General features: G+C 36.1%; 1 protein-coding gene across 1 annotated transcript; it reads right to left on the bottom strand.

The window, feature by feature from the left end:
* Nucleotides 1–459: 459 nt before the first annotated feature.
* Nucleotides 460–15,614, bottom strand: LOC307157635 (uncharacterized protein; the record flags this gene model as incomplete). Its single annotated transcript, XM_079869562.1, has 8 exons — nucleotides 460–549; nucleotides 2,998–3,092; nucleotides 3,924–4,083; nucleotides 4,889–5,097; nucleotides 11,839–11,959; nucleotides 14,387–14,454; nucleotides 14,641–14,791; nucleotides 15,585–15,614. 8 exons carry the CDS (start codon nucleotides 15,612–15,614, stop codon nucleotides 460–462), a joined length of 924 nt encoding a protein of 307 aa, XP_079725688.1.
* Nucleotides 15,615–15,687: the final 73 nt, after the last annotated feature.

The raw sequence follows: 15,687 nt of genomic DNA, 5'->3' as shown, positions 1-15,687 counted from the left end.
AATAACATTGCTGGAACATTAGCATAAATTTGCTGGAACATCATCTTAAGGTTAGCCTAACGTTGCCGGAATGTTATCCTAAGGTTAGCATAACATTGCTGTTACATTATCTTAAGGCTAGCATTGTGTTGCTGGAACGTTATATTAAGGTTAGTATAAAGTTCAGGAACGTTCGTTCCCCAAAAATTGTATTAACAATACAACATTCAAATAACGTTTATTTGGAACATTTCAAGAACATAAAAATGTGCACTTTCTGTTACGTTATCATGTTATTTTAAGGTTAGAATATTAAGATAATCTATAATCTATATACAAGTGCCCACTTTATATTATATAGCTGCACACCACAAAGTTATACAAGTGATACAGCACATCAAAAAGTTGAAAATGATTATCAAAAAAAAATATATATATATCTTAACATTTGAATGAAAAGGAAACAGTTCTGGTGCCAAACTAGCACTGTGGTCCAGTCTGTGGTCCACTCTCTTCAGGGGGTGGTCCAGTCTGTGGTTCAGGTTGTGATCTAGTCTCCTCATGCTCCTTCTGTAAAGTGAACAGATTGACTGTTACCAGAGGTGTCACTAGGCCCTTTTTAGAGGAGCTTCAGCCCCCCTAAACTTCTGCCTAGCACCCCTAAAATATTGTACACAAATTCGTGTTCGCTTCAGTCTTCTTGTAATCAGAATTCAGCGCGTTCTTTATCTTCAATCCGTAGCGGCGCCGAGCAGAGCGCATGTCAGAAACAGAGGACTGGGTGTGTGTGTGTGTGTTCATCTAAGCCTCATTGGTCTGTCACTGCTCGTCAATGTCAGAATATTTTAGATGACCAGTCAAATCAAAGTAGGCGGGCTTTATGTTCACAGAAGCTGCTGAGCGCTAATTTTAACAGAGCAACTCGACGCTTCAGTGTACGTTAAAGTGCGAGATAAGATGCAAGCAGCTAAACTAAACATTTCATATTTGACCGTTTTTTAGGTCATAAATGTTAAACGAATGACAAAAATAATCAGGCAAACTAATAAACTTTTGTCTAATTTCGCCACTGAAAATAAGCCTATGTAATAACGTGACTCATGTAATGTAGCCTAATAATTAGTTTACTGTCATTGTTAAGGGACGACACATTAACAAAAATGTTTTCATCATTTTAGGCACAGGATTAATAATGAATATTGAGAATAATGCAATTGGTATCCTTCAGTAAATTAAAAAAGCTCAGCTTTAGGAGGGGAAAAAACAGGGCAAGGAGGAGACTGAGAGAAAAAGAAAGAGTGATGGAGATGAGGAGAGAGCAGGTATTGACAAATAATCTACTGCCCTGCTAACATGGTTTTAACATCAGATAAATAAAAAATTCAAACCACCTCAAATTTAGGACCTCTTTGATTATAAAGCCCTGTCTATGGCCCTGTATTAGGCATCAGATCAATAAGCGATGTGTAGAATGAATATTGTGAATGAATTTAATAAAGTTATTAGTTACCTAGCTTTCCTAGTCGCTTTGAGTAAATGAACGCATCTAAGAAAATGATTCATAAATCAACCTATCAGTTGACCCTATGTTTACTTTCTTCACTGACAGACAAAAATTAAAAGCCTATATCAGTCAAAGCTCAGCTTTAGGAGGGGAAGAGACAGAGCAAGAGAAAAAGAGTGTGATGCGGAGATGAGGAGAGAAAAATAATCACCCGTCCACTGACATGGTTTTAAAACTGTTGTCAATTTTTTGGGCCTTCAAAACATCTTAAAATGCACATATGTAGATCAGAGAAATCAAAATTTTCCCGGGAGACCCCGAACCCCCCTAACTAGACTCACATTCGGGAGCTCAGTGATTATAAAACCCTGCCATTTGCATGTTAATGAAACTAGTTTATTTTTACTTTTTTTTTTAAATCATACCCTCATTGGAGGCTGAGCCCCCCTAATGAAAATCTTAGAATCGCCCCTGACTGTTACTAATGGGGATTTATCATTTCATAAACATTTAATAATAATAACAGTGTGGCTACTCCATAAAAGTTAACCCTTAAAGGATTAGTTCACCTCAAAATGAAAATTTCGTAATAATTTACTCACGCCAATGCCATCCAAGATATCCATGTCTTTCCTTCCTCAGTGGAAGAGAAATTAAGTTTTGAGGAAAACATGTCTGTATTTTTCTTCACAGAATGGACTTAAATGGTTACCATCGTTTTCAAGTCTAAATCAATGCAGTTTCAAAAGTCTTTGAAGTGCTTTTAACAGGCTCTGCGCGATCCCAGCTGAGGACGAAGGGCTAATCTAGCGAAACGATCAGTCATTTGATTAAAAAAAATTATAATTTATATACTTTTTATACAATTGTTCGGATTGCACAAGCCGGAAGAAGCCAGGAACTACATCACGCTGGACGGCGCAGGCGCAAGTACTGCCCCACTCTGTTTACAAATGGTACTTCCATATATGGGTATTTCCGCCGGCGCTGTCGAGCGTGATGACGTAGTTCCCGGCTTCTTCCGGCTTGTGCTCAATTCGAACAGTTGTATAAAAAGTATATAAATAATTATTTTTTAAAAATAAAATGACCGATCGGTTCGCTAGATTAGACCCTAGTCCTCAGCTGGGATCGTGCAGATCGAAGTTAAAGCACTTCAAAGACATTTGAAACTGCATTGATTTGGACTTGAAAACGATGGTAACCATTTAAGTCCATTCTGTGGAGAAAAATCCAGACATGTTTTCCTCAAAAAAATTAATTTATTTTCCACTGAGGAAAGAAAGACATGGATATCTTGGATGGCATTGGGGTGAGTAAATTATTAGGAAGTTTTCATTTTTGAGGTGAAATAATCCTTTAAGTTAATTAGGCTGTGCTTTGAGTGCTATTAAATCACACAAGATACAAATATATCTTACAAATGTAATGGAATTACAATGGAAAGGTTCAACTACACATTGTAAAGGATTACACCTGAAAATGAAAAGAAAACATGCAGGAATGTTACTCACCCTTGATTCCCGATGAGGAGCGTACTTCAAGGTGTCTGATATGTATTCCTCTAACACCTTGACGGGCACCTTCGGGTACATCTTTTGGCAAGCTTCTAAAAAGAAGTTTACATAATGGTTTAGTGGAAGTTCAGTAAAAATGTTGGGAAAACATGGACCTCAAAAAAAAAAGAAATTTAATGTCACGACATCGTTATAAGTCCCATTTTTGTGATCAGATCACTGAAACCATATGAAAGTAGTCAGAAATGCATGTGAGCACACTGCCTTGTAGGGCATTTACAACTGCCTTTGCCAGCATTTACCATTTAAAGCTGTTATTGATGTTTGCAGAACAATATTTTACTGGGAGACTAAAAATTATTGGTTATTTTTGTCAAGTTATGGCTCGTTAGGTTTAGCATGTTCTGTCCGCTTTTAATCAGACACAGAGATAAAGTAGTGCATAAAATTACATTTATTTGAATGAATTATTAGCATTTATTTAAATTCTCATAAGAGAAAGAGAGATTTGTACCAGTGTCTGTTTACTGTCTCTCTCTATTAACAATGAAGCTATGCGTTTAATTTAAAATTGTGATTTAACCCGCAAGTTGCTGAGAAAGCTATTTCATTATATTTTTGCATGTCTTACGATATATTGTTACATCCCTAGCACCTTTAAATTTAAAGAGCACATTCATATAAAACAGTGATTCAACTGACTTGGAACTACCTGTGCATTAAACAGTTTTGTGTTGTGTTGTACCAAAACTGCTGGTAGCAGCCCAACTTATCCTTTTCATTTGCTTTCTAACTCACTCATACATTATGTGACATTAATGTTAATAATGGTATTGTGTCTTAGCCGATCAGATCACTGAAAACTCATCTTAATACCAGGTGTAAATGCAGTCAGTCTTACAAAATGTAATACCGGTACTTACGAATGATCACACTGCAAATATGTAGCTCTTGGAAATTGATTTTCCCCTTCCTTCCCTTCAAACTGTACTGGCTCAAGACACAATTGAGCGCAATTGCTCGCAACACCCTCCGGACTGCGTCTCCAGGCGTTTTGCCTCCAAGAAGACTAAGGTGATAGACCTGAAATAAAAAAAGCAATTATTAGGTTTGGCACAGATAGATACTTCAATTCCTAATCCATGTATAACTAGCATTTCAATTGCTGAACAGTAAGCCTATGACTAGTAAGAAAACTACCACATTTTCCTGGAAAACCAGATGCACTAGGTGAAAATTACATTAAAATTAAATTATATAATATTGTATAATTTAATTATATCATATTCATTTGTATTATTTAATATATTATAGTCTGAAATATTGCAAAATACCAGAACATAAAAATAAATATTTGAAAATATGTATTTTTAATTCCTCTTATTGGTATTCAGAACAGGACAATTGACTATAAAAGGCAAATGTAAATATATTTATTAAAAGCAAAACTGAAATCGGAAATCTCTCCTTCAGCATGGATCCAAATGTTTTTAACTTTGTGCTGCAACATTTAGTTTCTACACTATTACATTTTGTGCTGCAACATTTAGTTTTGAAAATTATGTTTATGTAATTATTTATGTAAATGGGGCTTCAAATTAACTCGTGCCCCAACATCCATGTAAAATGGATTCCTTCATATGCGCAAAAATGTATTATACAACTTTAAATTGAGCCATGTTTCTTTCTTTTTTTTGGTTGACTTTAGATTGATGATGAATAGGCTATCAAGTTTGCAATGCAAACTGATATGTTGTGTTCGTGTGCATATTTATGTGCGCTTTGCAAAATTTGTGCATGATTTCGAAGTAAATTACATTATAGATGTCAAAAAACATTTCAAGTGATAAAACCCCCACAATTATAATCTGCTGTTAAATGTACTTACAGTTTTTTTCCTGTATTCAACATCTTGCATTTTACAGCATAAATCATTAAGTTCCTGCGTAGTACGGCAAGGATTGAGCAGAAACTCAGACATGTCTCCTGTTGGCTGGCCACCACTCCTTAACAGATTTTCAATCGCTGACAGCTTTTGCTCCATTTTGTCAAGACGAATGCAAATGGCCCTTTCAAATTTCTTCAACTCCGTGTTGTCTGAAAAGTACAGTTCACATGTTCACATGCAAAAAGAAAGCAGGGTGAAATAACTATCTACATTCAACTGATGTAAAATCATTTCTATATTTAAAGCTGCAGTCCATAATTTTTGACACTCTAGTGTAAACGTGTTTATTAACAGAATAATGTGTCTTGCAAAAGGACATTGTAGCCATAACTTCTTGTCTGTGTTTATGTCAATGGCGAGTCACGCAGGTACATTGCAACTCCACAGCTGTGCGACCAGACCAGTCTAAAGTAGTCCCCATATAAACACTTATTATAGGTGTACCATAGTTTTTTTAGATAAGACAAAATCACAGATGGAAAATGCATTCATGGTGTACTTGCTCATTATATAAATTTGGTAAATTTTGAACACAAAAAAGTTACAGACTGCAGCTTTAAATAGAATTTCAATATCAGCAACATATACCACACAGATACAGAACAACAAACAACAGCGGGACATATTATATGTCACATTTCATGTTACATTGTATAAAACTGTACAATATGTATGACAGTTATTTTGTAAATTTTAATGTAATGACTTAATATATAACAACAGTTACAGTAAATTATTATATTATTAGAATATTAGAATGATTTCTAAAGGATGAAGTGTGGAGTATTGACGCTGTAAATTCTGCTTTGATCACAGGAATAAATTAAATTTGACAAATGTTAAAATTGAAAAGACTTTTTACATTTTTAAGTTGTAATATTATTTCACAATACCACTGTATTTTTAATCAAATAAATGCAACATTTGTGAGCAGAAGAGACTTCTTTCTAAAACAATCTTACTGGAACCAAATTTTTGAATGAAAGAAAAATACAAAACTTGTACTCACACAAATTTGTTTCCCTTCCTGATGCAGGAACATTTACGGCCACATCAGCAGAAAATGAGAAATACAATAACAAGTTGAATGAATATATTATACATTTACAAGATCATAATACATCACACAGTGCATACAGATAAAATCTGTTTATTTTAATGGTCAAATAAGTAATATGTTTGCATTTGTACTCAACATCAAAAATATACATGAACACACCATTGCATTTTTACTAACTTGAGATTAGGCATGTGCCGGTATCAACTTTTCATGCTGCGATTAATTGATTGAGCTTTTACCACGGTATACGGTATTATCACGATATTTTAATTGCTCAAGAGAAATGGATGGATTGGTGGGTGGGGGTGGGGGGGGATGTAGAAAAAAAACCTACTTGCATTACAATAGTGATTGTCAAAACATTTGGTAACTAAATAGAATTTTACACAATTTTCATGCTTTCAATTCTTGGGATTTGATTTCAATCTTGATTCAGTATTGACTTTTTGGATAAATATTAGGTAGGCTACAGTAGATAGACGTTATTTTTTCTCAAGAAAAAATATATCTCACATAATGCTGTAAACATACAGAGAGCCCTGTCAGCTGGTATTATTAAAGGTTAAAAATTAACTAATTAAATTAAATATAATTTGGTTTTCATTATAATAAAAATTATGACACAAGTAAAAATATAATACAAATGTAATATAGTGCACATATTTAGCAAAATACTCTCTATAGCTATTTTTTTTTCTAGTCAACTAACGTGTTGGTCATTAAATGGCTTTCCTGAGGTAAATGTAAACTTCTGTGACATAATTGTTCACCTGCAGTTTTATTGACCTCTTTCTGTGGTTGAAAAACACTGAATGATCGATATTATGTATGAGGCATATATACCTTTCGGTAAGTTGTAGCCTACTGTATCTTTAAATAAAAAGTAACAGATGATCGGTTTACTTGAACTGAGGCGCTACAGTGATCTGTCAAGTCACATTTACAAGCACCAAAACAGTATTTATTGTCTGAATTTCGTAATAAAAGGGACAGAACATGAGAGCTGAGAATTGTTTTCATACCATAATATCCTGCTCTGTCTAGTCTGTCGGTCTCCGTGTCCTCTTTGCTCCGCGAATTTTCTGTGCGTGAGAAACTGCATGTGGCGCGAGAGCGTTTGAAAAGTGTAAATTGCGTGAGTCTCACGCTGAATGCGTATTGACAGCTCTGCTTTTAGAACGGGGATAAATCGTCGGCAGCGTGCCTCCTTCCGCCATGCTTCTTCTCCATGTGAGGATTGTTTACATTAAACTAGAGTGCGCACTGTGGCGCATGCACACAGTGCTAATACATGTGGGGATTGTTTACATCAGAGTGCGCACGTGTTTCGCGCAGCATACGCAGTGTTTAAGCGGTTGATGGAAAATAAGCTAATACGCGTTCTATAAATATAAATTCTGATCTATTATTTTTCACGGTATTTTGAAGTGCCCACGATAACAATATCGTGCATATTCATTACCGCGATTTATCGCATTACCGAATACCGGCACATGCCTACTTGAGATATTAAGCTAAAAATTCTTACATAAATGTTTGTTGACATTTCAAAGGTGTCTAATTCCAGAATTTTAGAAAAAGGGGTTTTCATAAACCTTTAATAGTCACTTTCATTAAAAAGAATTACGGAACCAACTATTTTCAGATAATTAATAAATATATTCATCAAATAGTAACAAGCAGTCCCATACAGAAATGCAATATATTCACATATATGTGAGACACTGTTAAATATATTGAAATATATTTTGAAAATATATTTTCAACATGCATAAAAATTTAAGCATATCAGTTGATCTACATGTTGCGTGTATAAATATGTGTACATATATGTGACAATATATTTCATGCCTCATGTCATATGAAAATACATGAGGCATGAATAGTGTCACATTGTCACAGATGGTGTTGGGTTTTGTTTCAGGTCATTGTTATGTTTCAGTTTCTTGTCATGTGCTTCCCTGGTTTGTCATGTCTTGTGAACCTGCCATGTACTCCCCTGTTCATGTGTCTTGTTCTCATTGGTTCTTTTTTTTTGTTCACAGGTGTCCCTTGTCTTGTCATTAGCTTGTGTATATTTAAGCCCTCATGTTTGCCTTGTACTACTGTTGGGTGAGGTTATGGTCTTTGTTTTATTCTATGTCATGTCAAGCCTAGTTTATTAATTAAACTGCACTTGAGTTTTGCAACTTGCCTTCAGTGATCCTTAAAGGGATGGTTCACTTTGAAATTAAATGTTGGTATGTTTTAGCTTACCTGAAGGGCATCCAAGATGTAGGTGTCTTTTTTTCCACAGTAGTTTCAATTTTGATATTTTTAGGTCAAACCGTTTTTGTCTGTCAGTCATATAATGCAGGTCTATGGTCACTGTCTCAAAGAGCATGCACAGAGTCCAAATTAAACAATTCCCCATCTTAAGTACACATTGATGGCCTAAGATACGAAATGAGCGGTTTGTGTGACAAAACGAACAGTATTTATATAGTTTTTAATTCTTGTACACAACAATGTCCAAATGATCTGAGGGCGCGCGCGCATCCTGGTGTGTGACGTGTGCGCAGACTGGTGCATAGATATATATACACTAGAATAGATGTCGCCTTGCCTACGGCATTCGTTCCAATGAACTGCCGTAGCCAAGGCGACATCTAGTGTATATATATATATCTATGCATGCATCAGTCTGTGCACACGTCACACAGATCATTTGGACATTGTTGTGTACAAGAGTTAAAAACTATATAAATACTGTTCGTTTTCTCACATAAACTGCTCGTTTCATGTCTTAGGCCATCAATGTGTACTTACGATGGGGAATTGTTTAATTTGGACAATGGGGAATTGTTTTAATTTGGACTTGTGCATGCTCTTTGAGACAGTGACCATCGACCTGCATTATATGACTGACAGACAAAAACGGTTTGACCTAAAAATATCAAAATTGAAACTACTGCGGAAAAAGACACCTACATCTTGGATGCCCTTGAGGTAAGCTAAAAGATACCAACATTTAATTTCAAAGTGAACTATCCCTTTAAACACGTGTATATTTTTAATCAAGCGAGTTACTTTTTTGCTATTCATCTTTTTGTTTCTACACCATTTACCAATTATGCATTATATTAAGCTATATTATATATTACATTGAAGACATTCAAACATGGGAATATATTGTGATATTTATTGGCAAAATATATATGCTTTTCTCATTTTATTTACAGTGAACATTTGAGATGCATTAGAATTCACTCAATCCACTCAACATCACAATCAAGTTTCAGAAAAAACATTTCATCTTATATTCTGATTTTATTTACTGCATCAGCACTGGCCTAATGACCTTATAAGCAGATTGGGTATTGACCCCCTGTATCTATAAGTAAAAGCTTATGTCACTGAGAGTATAACAAGTCCTCCATGTGGTAATCTCAATCTTAAAAAATCATTCTTATTTTAGTGATAATATTTACATTTGATCAAAAATGAAAAAAAAAACAATGTTATAAAACTGTTAATGGTTATGTTGTATCTTCCTAGAAATGTCTTTCAATCCAGTATTTCTTTCTTTCTGCAGCCGCACTGCACTTCCTTTTGATGTTGGTCTATTATGTAGTCAGCTCATAGCGGTTAAGAAACTTAAAAATGTAGTCCACTCTCAGTCCTGGTAGACATACAAATAAACTCTTCTGTTTGATCTTACTGGCAGGAATGGCTGTTAGATGGCCAGTAGTTTTATCAACCGCAACAAAATGGCATGGGTTGCTTAAGGATGAGAAAAAATGATGCTTTCGCTTCTGAAAATAGTGACCAATGGCATAGCACATGCCTCCGGTTCCCAAATCTGCAAAGATAAACCTTCTCACCAAGAAGGCACAATCATCATCATCATCATCTTTAAGGAAGACAATGTGAGAGTTTCTCTTCGTCTCCCTGGCATAACTCTCTGCATGTATTATTTGACCATCAACTACTACTCTGTCATAGTAGTTGACAATGTCTTTCTTTAAAGAGTGCACAAGACTGTGAAGTGCCAGATAGTCGTCATGTTCTAGCAATTTTCTTTGTGGTCTGCCAAGTGCAGTGACTCCTTCAAACTGTTCTACCATTTGAACTGTCTTCTTAGATGTAGTTAACATCTCAAATGTGTCTTTGACCTCAATGGGAGCATGACTCATCAAAGATTTGCCATAGACTGGAAGTGCCTTCTCTAACAAAAAGGTTTTGGAAATCTGTAAAGCTACACCCTGTGTGCTCTTTACCATCTCAAGCAATTCTCTGTTGTAGCTTTCAAAAACAAAAGCAGAGTGAGTCCAGAGTGGCCCCCAGTCATTAACACTTTGGGCCAAATGCAGACAAAGATGAATGTTGAATGTCATATTACAAACATCATAAAGTCCTTCTGCTTCCTGCACAAATGCATTAAGCAATTTGTCAGCCTCGGTGATCTCTTCTGAAGTGATAGATTCTAAGAGGAGCAAACCAACACCCTTCATAAGTTTTGCCCAATGGACAAGGAACCTTTCAGGGAGTGTGCCCTTTAACACAGGTACACTGTAGAAGAACAACCACATGTACCACTCATGTGCTTTCCAAAAATGCCTTTCAGTCACAGATCGAGGGATTCTAGAAACACCACGGGGTGGTTGAATGCTGCAAAGTCTATCATCCACTTCTGAGACAGACCTTCCAACATACCATGGCTGTCCACTGTTCTCACTGCAGAACCACAGGTTAGCGTAGGCCCTGGCAACACCAAGAAGAACACAATGCATGTAGTCTGGAACACAGCCATGTATGATGTTAAAGCCTGGCAACAGTGAGAGTACTGAGGGCCCTTTAACACCCATTACAGGTGTGCACTTCTCCAGGGCACTTTCAGCAAAATTGATGGTTTGAGTGTGACTTCTTAAATCACACTTTGTTTCGAAAGGGTAAACTCTTGTATGGCCTTGTCCTTTTTCTACCATGACTCCTTTCTGTACACAAAATGAACATCCAAATTCCCCATTGAACTGTTTGAAATTTTGTACAAGTGGCCTGGCAACAGAATCACTGACTAATACCAAAGGAAGAACTTTAGTTGTGTATGTCACATGTCCAACTGACCATTTGAAGCCAGCCTGTTCCAAGTGAACACATTCTTTCACAAAAGGTTCAAGAAATGTGTTCATGTTTGGCTTTTCTCCACCAACCCACAGAGCAGCAAGCATCACATGCTTTGATCTCACTGCTGGGTCAAGTTCATTAATGGTATAGAGCAAGGGCCAACAGCTGCATTTAGATGAACGATACAGTGGTATGCCATCACAGCTAAATGTTAGTGAAAGGTGGTTCACACTGCCATGAGATTTACTGTTTTTTAAAGCTTCCTTGTACAGCTGTCCATCATAGATGTCACAGACAGAAGTCTTTGTAGGTGCAGGTGTTACGATGTGTGAACGAATTTCGTCATTTTGTAGTATATTTCTGAGTTGGCCTTCCAGGGGTAGTTCAATGAAAAAGTTCCCCTCTTTCATGTGTTTGTTCAAGTCGCATGTCTCCCCACAACTGTTACATTTAGCTAATTTCTCATCAGACTGCATAATAGCAGAGCACTGTTTACAAACTGGATGCAACTGAAAATGGTTTCTGACTTTACCAAAAGTTTTGTAGAAACAGTACTTTGATGTGGACACAACATGTTTTTCACTGACTGCATTGATTACCTTAAGCATGTCTTCAATGACTGCATCAGTTAGATTATGTTTTAACTTTAATGCCAACATTAATAGTTCATGCTGCTTTCTCCTTTGGTCATCATCATCTGGACCATTATGTTGTAGACCAGTACATGTGGTCTGATCTTTCACTCCTTGTTCAGCAGGATTCACCATCCTCAGTTTGTTGTCCTCCTCCATTTGTTCCCTAACTGACCCTTCTTCTGCAATGGAAATGGATTCTTCTTCATAGTCCTGTTAGAGATGAACAATACTTTACCATTATATATGGTCATAATTAAAAAGAAAACAGTTGAAAGACTGAAACGGTTCATTGATGTTTTGTTTGGTGAGCAGGGACGGACTGACAATCTGTGCGTTCTGGAAAAGTCCAGAACGGCCGTCCAACCGAGGGCCGTCGGCAAAAAAAAAAAAAAAAAAAAAAGTCTATAGCCTAAAGCAATATGAACAGCCAACAGCAGGGGCACTAATACTATCACTTACATGCTACGTGTAAAAAATAAAAACAAAAATAAATAAAAAATGAGAAAGAAGAGTCGGCCTACTAGCCACTGACAGAAAGTTAGTTTTATAAGACTTACCTAGCTATTGCACTTTTTACCCAACTTGCCACTGAATTACCCAACTTTCTTTGATTAAACGCTGTCGTTTGCGTTGCGTTTGATAAACATCAAATGGGAAACGCTCAAAAAGCGGAACGGAACTTGTTTGATCTGTGCGCGGCCAAAGCAAGCAGTGCTGATATCGATAACGCGAACATTATTACACAGAGCTGCGCGATCCACTGAGAAGCATTTCAATTCAGCGCAGAATTCTCTATCTCTATTATAAACCCACAGATGACTATGTGATTTAAGTTAGTTAAAAGACAGATGAAACAGCGCAAAAAACAGGCGAAACATTGTTCCAAGAACAAACCAGTTAGAAAACATTTCACTCCACAACTTTACTATAGTAAAACTGTAGTAAAAAAAAAAAAATTAATTAAATGTAATGCAGTAATGTTTTTGTTTAGAAGTTATGGCAGTTTATTTATTTTGCATTTATATTAATGCTAAATATTTGTGCTACTGATAACACATACAATAGGTTTATAGAGAATAAAAAAAAAATCTATATATATTTTCATAATTTTTCAGGAATTGTTGATTTTTTTAAAACGCTTGTAAGTCTGAACCAGAATATCAAGATATTTTATTATTTCGCATATGATGGTGAAAAGTAAAAAAAAGTTGAAGGTAAAGTTAAAAAGCACCATGTTATATGTATAATAAATATTTGAGTAGGCCTATAACAAACAAGTAGCCCTTCTAGATTATTTTATCCCTTGAGGTAGCCCTAGCACACAAAAAGGTTGGAGACCCCTGGTAGTAACTATATGTTGTAAAATTACAAGTTTGTGTAATTTGGGGTTTCTGTGGCCAATGGCATTTAATTATTTGTATTTTATTTTCAATGCAGATGTAATGGCATTGTACAAATGTTTTGTTTTTATTTGAAGGCTGAGGCTGCATTAATAAACACAACCCCAATTATCATTATTGGTTTTGAGATGTTACTTGCTTGTCTGATAGGCTACAGTATGTGGCATAGTATCAGGACATCCTGGCTATAGTGTCTGTAGCGCACGGCTAGGGGCGAATGGCCAGATGATGGGCCTATTTGGGAGAAAGTCCAGGGCTGTTTTTTAGCCCCAGTCCGTCCCTGCATGAAACATTCGTAAATATACGAGTAAATATCATATGTGAGTGATTTGCGCGTAAAGAGACATTCCCGAAAATTCTTCTCCTGATTCACAAATACTTAGTAAACGTCAGATTTGATAGTGAAATGTGTGTGTGTGTTAATGAATTCCAATCAGTCGTAAATGGGACGCGCGTGCACGCTCATTCTTAATTACCATATATCCCGACCATTAAATCAGACTGACAACTATGGGCATCATATTATGACAAGAAAACGAAGGATTTCAACATGTCTTCTCAAAAGCGAAGAGAAGAGAAATTTCTCAGATGCAGAAATTGAAGTTTTATCATCAGAAGTTTATTCAAAACGCCACATTTGCGGACTTGTAAAAAAAAAAAAAAAGCCTTGTGGACTTGTGTTCTGTTTGCAGATGCTATTACTGGCTCTCGTAATAAAAGTAAAAAGAAAAACCGTATGTAATTACTATATATAATATGTTTTCAAAATGCTGTGTAAATATGTACCTGATTATGGTGAATTAAAAGGCAGCCTTATTAATGAGCAAAACGTTCGGATGTTAAACGCACTGTTTACGCGTGGCTGGGACCAGGTGTAGATTTCTTTCGTACCAACTAACATTTGGGAAATACGAACATTTGAATGAATCCGAAAGTTTACGCCAGAACCACTTTACACACGATTTACACACAAATTCGTTCTGCTCGTGTTTCATGAATGAGACCCATTATGTCTATGGAGCAAAAATCATTATGTCTATGGAACAAAAATCATTATGTCTATGGTAAGCCCCATATAAAAGGCAGAAACCCACTGTGTGTGCACATGTGTGTGTCACAGCGTATGTGTGTGTGACACATGTTAATGTGAAAATGCAGCATAACTCCCTCTAACCTGGTAAACTTTGAGACCTCTACAGTCCGAACTGGAGGATTCTTGATGCGTAAATGATGTTACCTCCAAATCTGCAGAGAGCCACCTGCTTTGCACCGTGGGTTTGCTGGTTAACCCCTTCTCAGTGTCTCCTATGGAGGCAACATGGTAAAAGCAAAATAACTGATACTTGATAAAGATGATGATGATAATTTTAGTTGAAATTATCATGCAAAGAAATGTATAGGTTACGTATCACACAAATTATCAGCTACAATACCATATTATATATCCTTTTTATCCAAACAAAACTTAATACAAGATTGAAATGTTCATACCTATTGGACCATTATGTTGTAGACCAGTACATGTGGTCTGATCTTTCACTCCTTGTTCAGCAGGATTCACCATCCTCAGTTTGTTGTCCTCCTCCATTTGTTCCCTAACTGACCCTTCTTCTGCAATGGAAATGGATTCTTCTTCATAGTCCTGTTAGAGATGAACAATACTTTACCATTATATATGGTCATAATTAAAAAGAAAACAGTTGAAAGACTGAAACAGTTATTTGATGTTTTGTTTGGTGAGCATGATTGTTCTTGTTTAATGTTGTGACGAAATGTCCCCACAATGATAGTAATACCAGAAATACTTGATCTTGTGGAGACATTTTTGGTCTTATAAATATGTTGTTGTTGTTATTTTAATGTCAAAATGGCAAATGTATTTTTGTGAGGGTTGTGTTTAGAGTTAGCAGATAAGAAAAAATGACCAATATCATTATGTCTAGTCTATGGAACAAAAATCATTACGTCTATGGAAAGCCCCATATAAAAGGCAGAAACCCACTGTATGTGCACGTGTGTGTCACAGCGTATGTGTGTGTGACACATGTTAATGTGAAAATGCAGCAACTCCCTCTAACCTGGTAAACTTTGAGACCTCTACAGTCCGAACTGGAGGATTCTTGATGCGTAAATGATGTTACCTCCAAATCTGCAGAGAGCCACCTGCTTTGCACCGTGGGTTTGCTGGTTAACCCCTTCTCAGTGTCTACTAGTCAACATAATGGTAAAAGCAAAATAACTGATACTGAACTGATTTTAGTTGCAATTATGTACATTCATGTAAAGAAATGGATATATATGGTTATATATCTCACCAGAAGGGGCTAAGTTGATTGAACTCCAGAGCCCTGCTATAATGAGGAACAACCTTTTTAAAGCAACATTTTTGTAACATTTGGAAAAACAAAATAATATGACTGAACAAAAAAACTTACATGAATTGCCAGTTGTTTCTTCTTCCACATGTGGACATTTTTCAGCTAATTTTACCCTAGGAAGTGAAAATTCTTGAATTCAGGCTTACTCATATTCCCCCAA

This window comes from Squalius cephalus (assembly GCF_949319135.1).
Source record: "Squalius cephalus genome assembly, chromosome: 4".
Taxonomy (NCBI): domain Eukaryota; kingdom Metazoa; phylum Chordata; class Actinopteri; order Cypriniformes; family Leuciscidae; genus Squalius; species Squalius cephalus.
The sequence above is the reverse complement of the archived record's forward strand: the minus strand, read 5'-3'. Positions and strand labels throughout refer to the sequence as shown.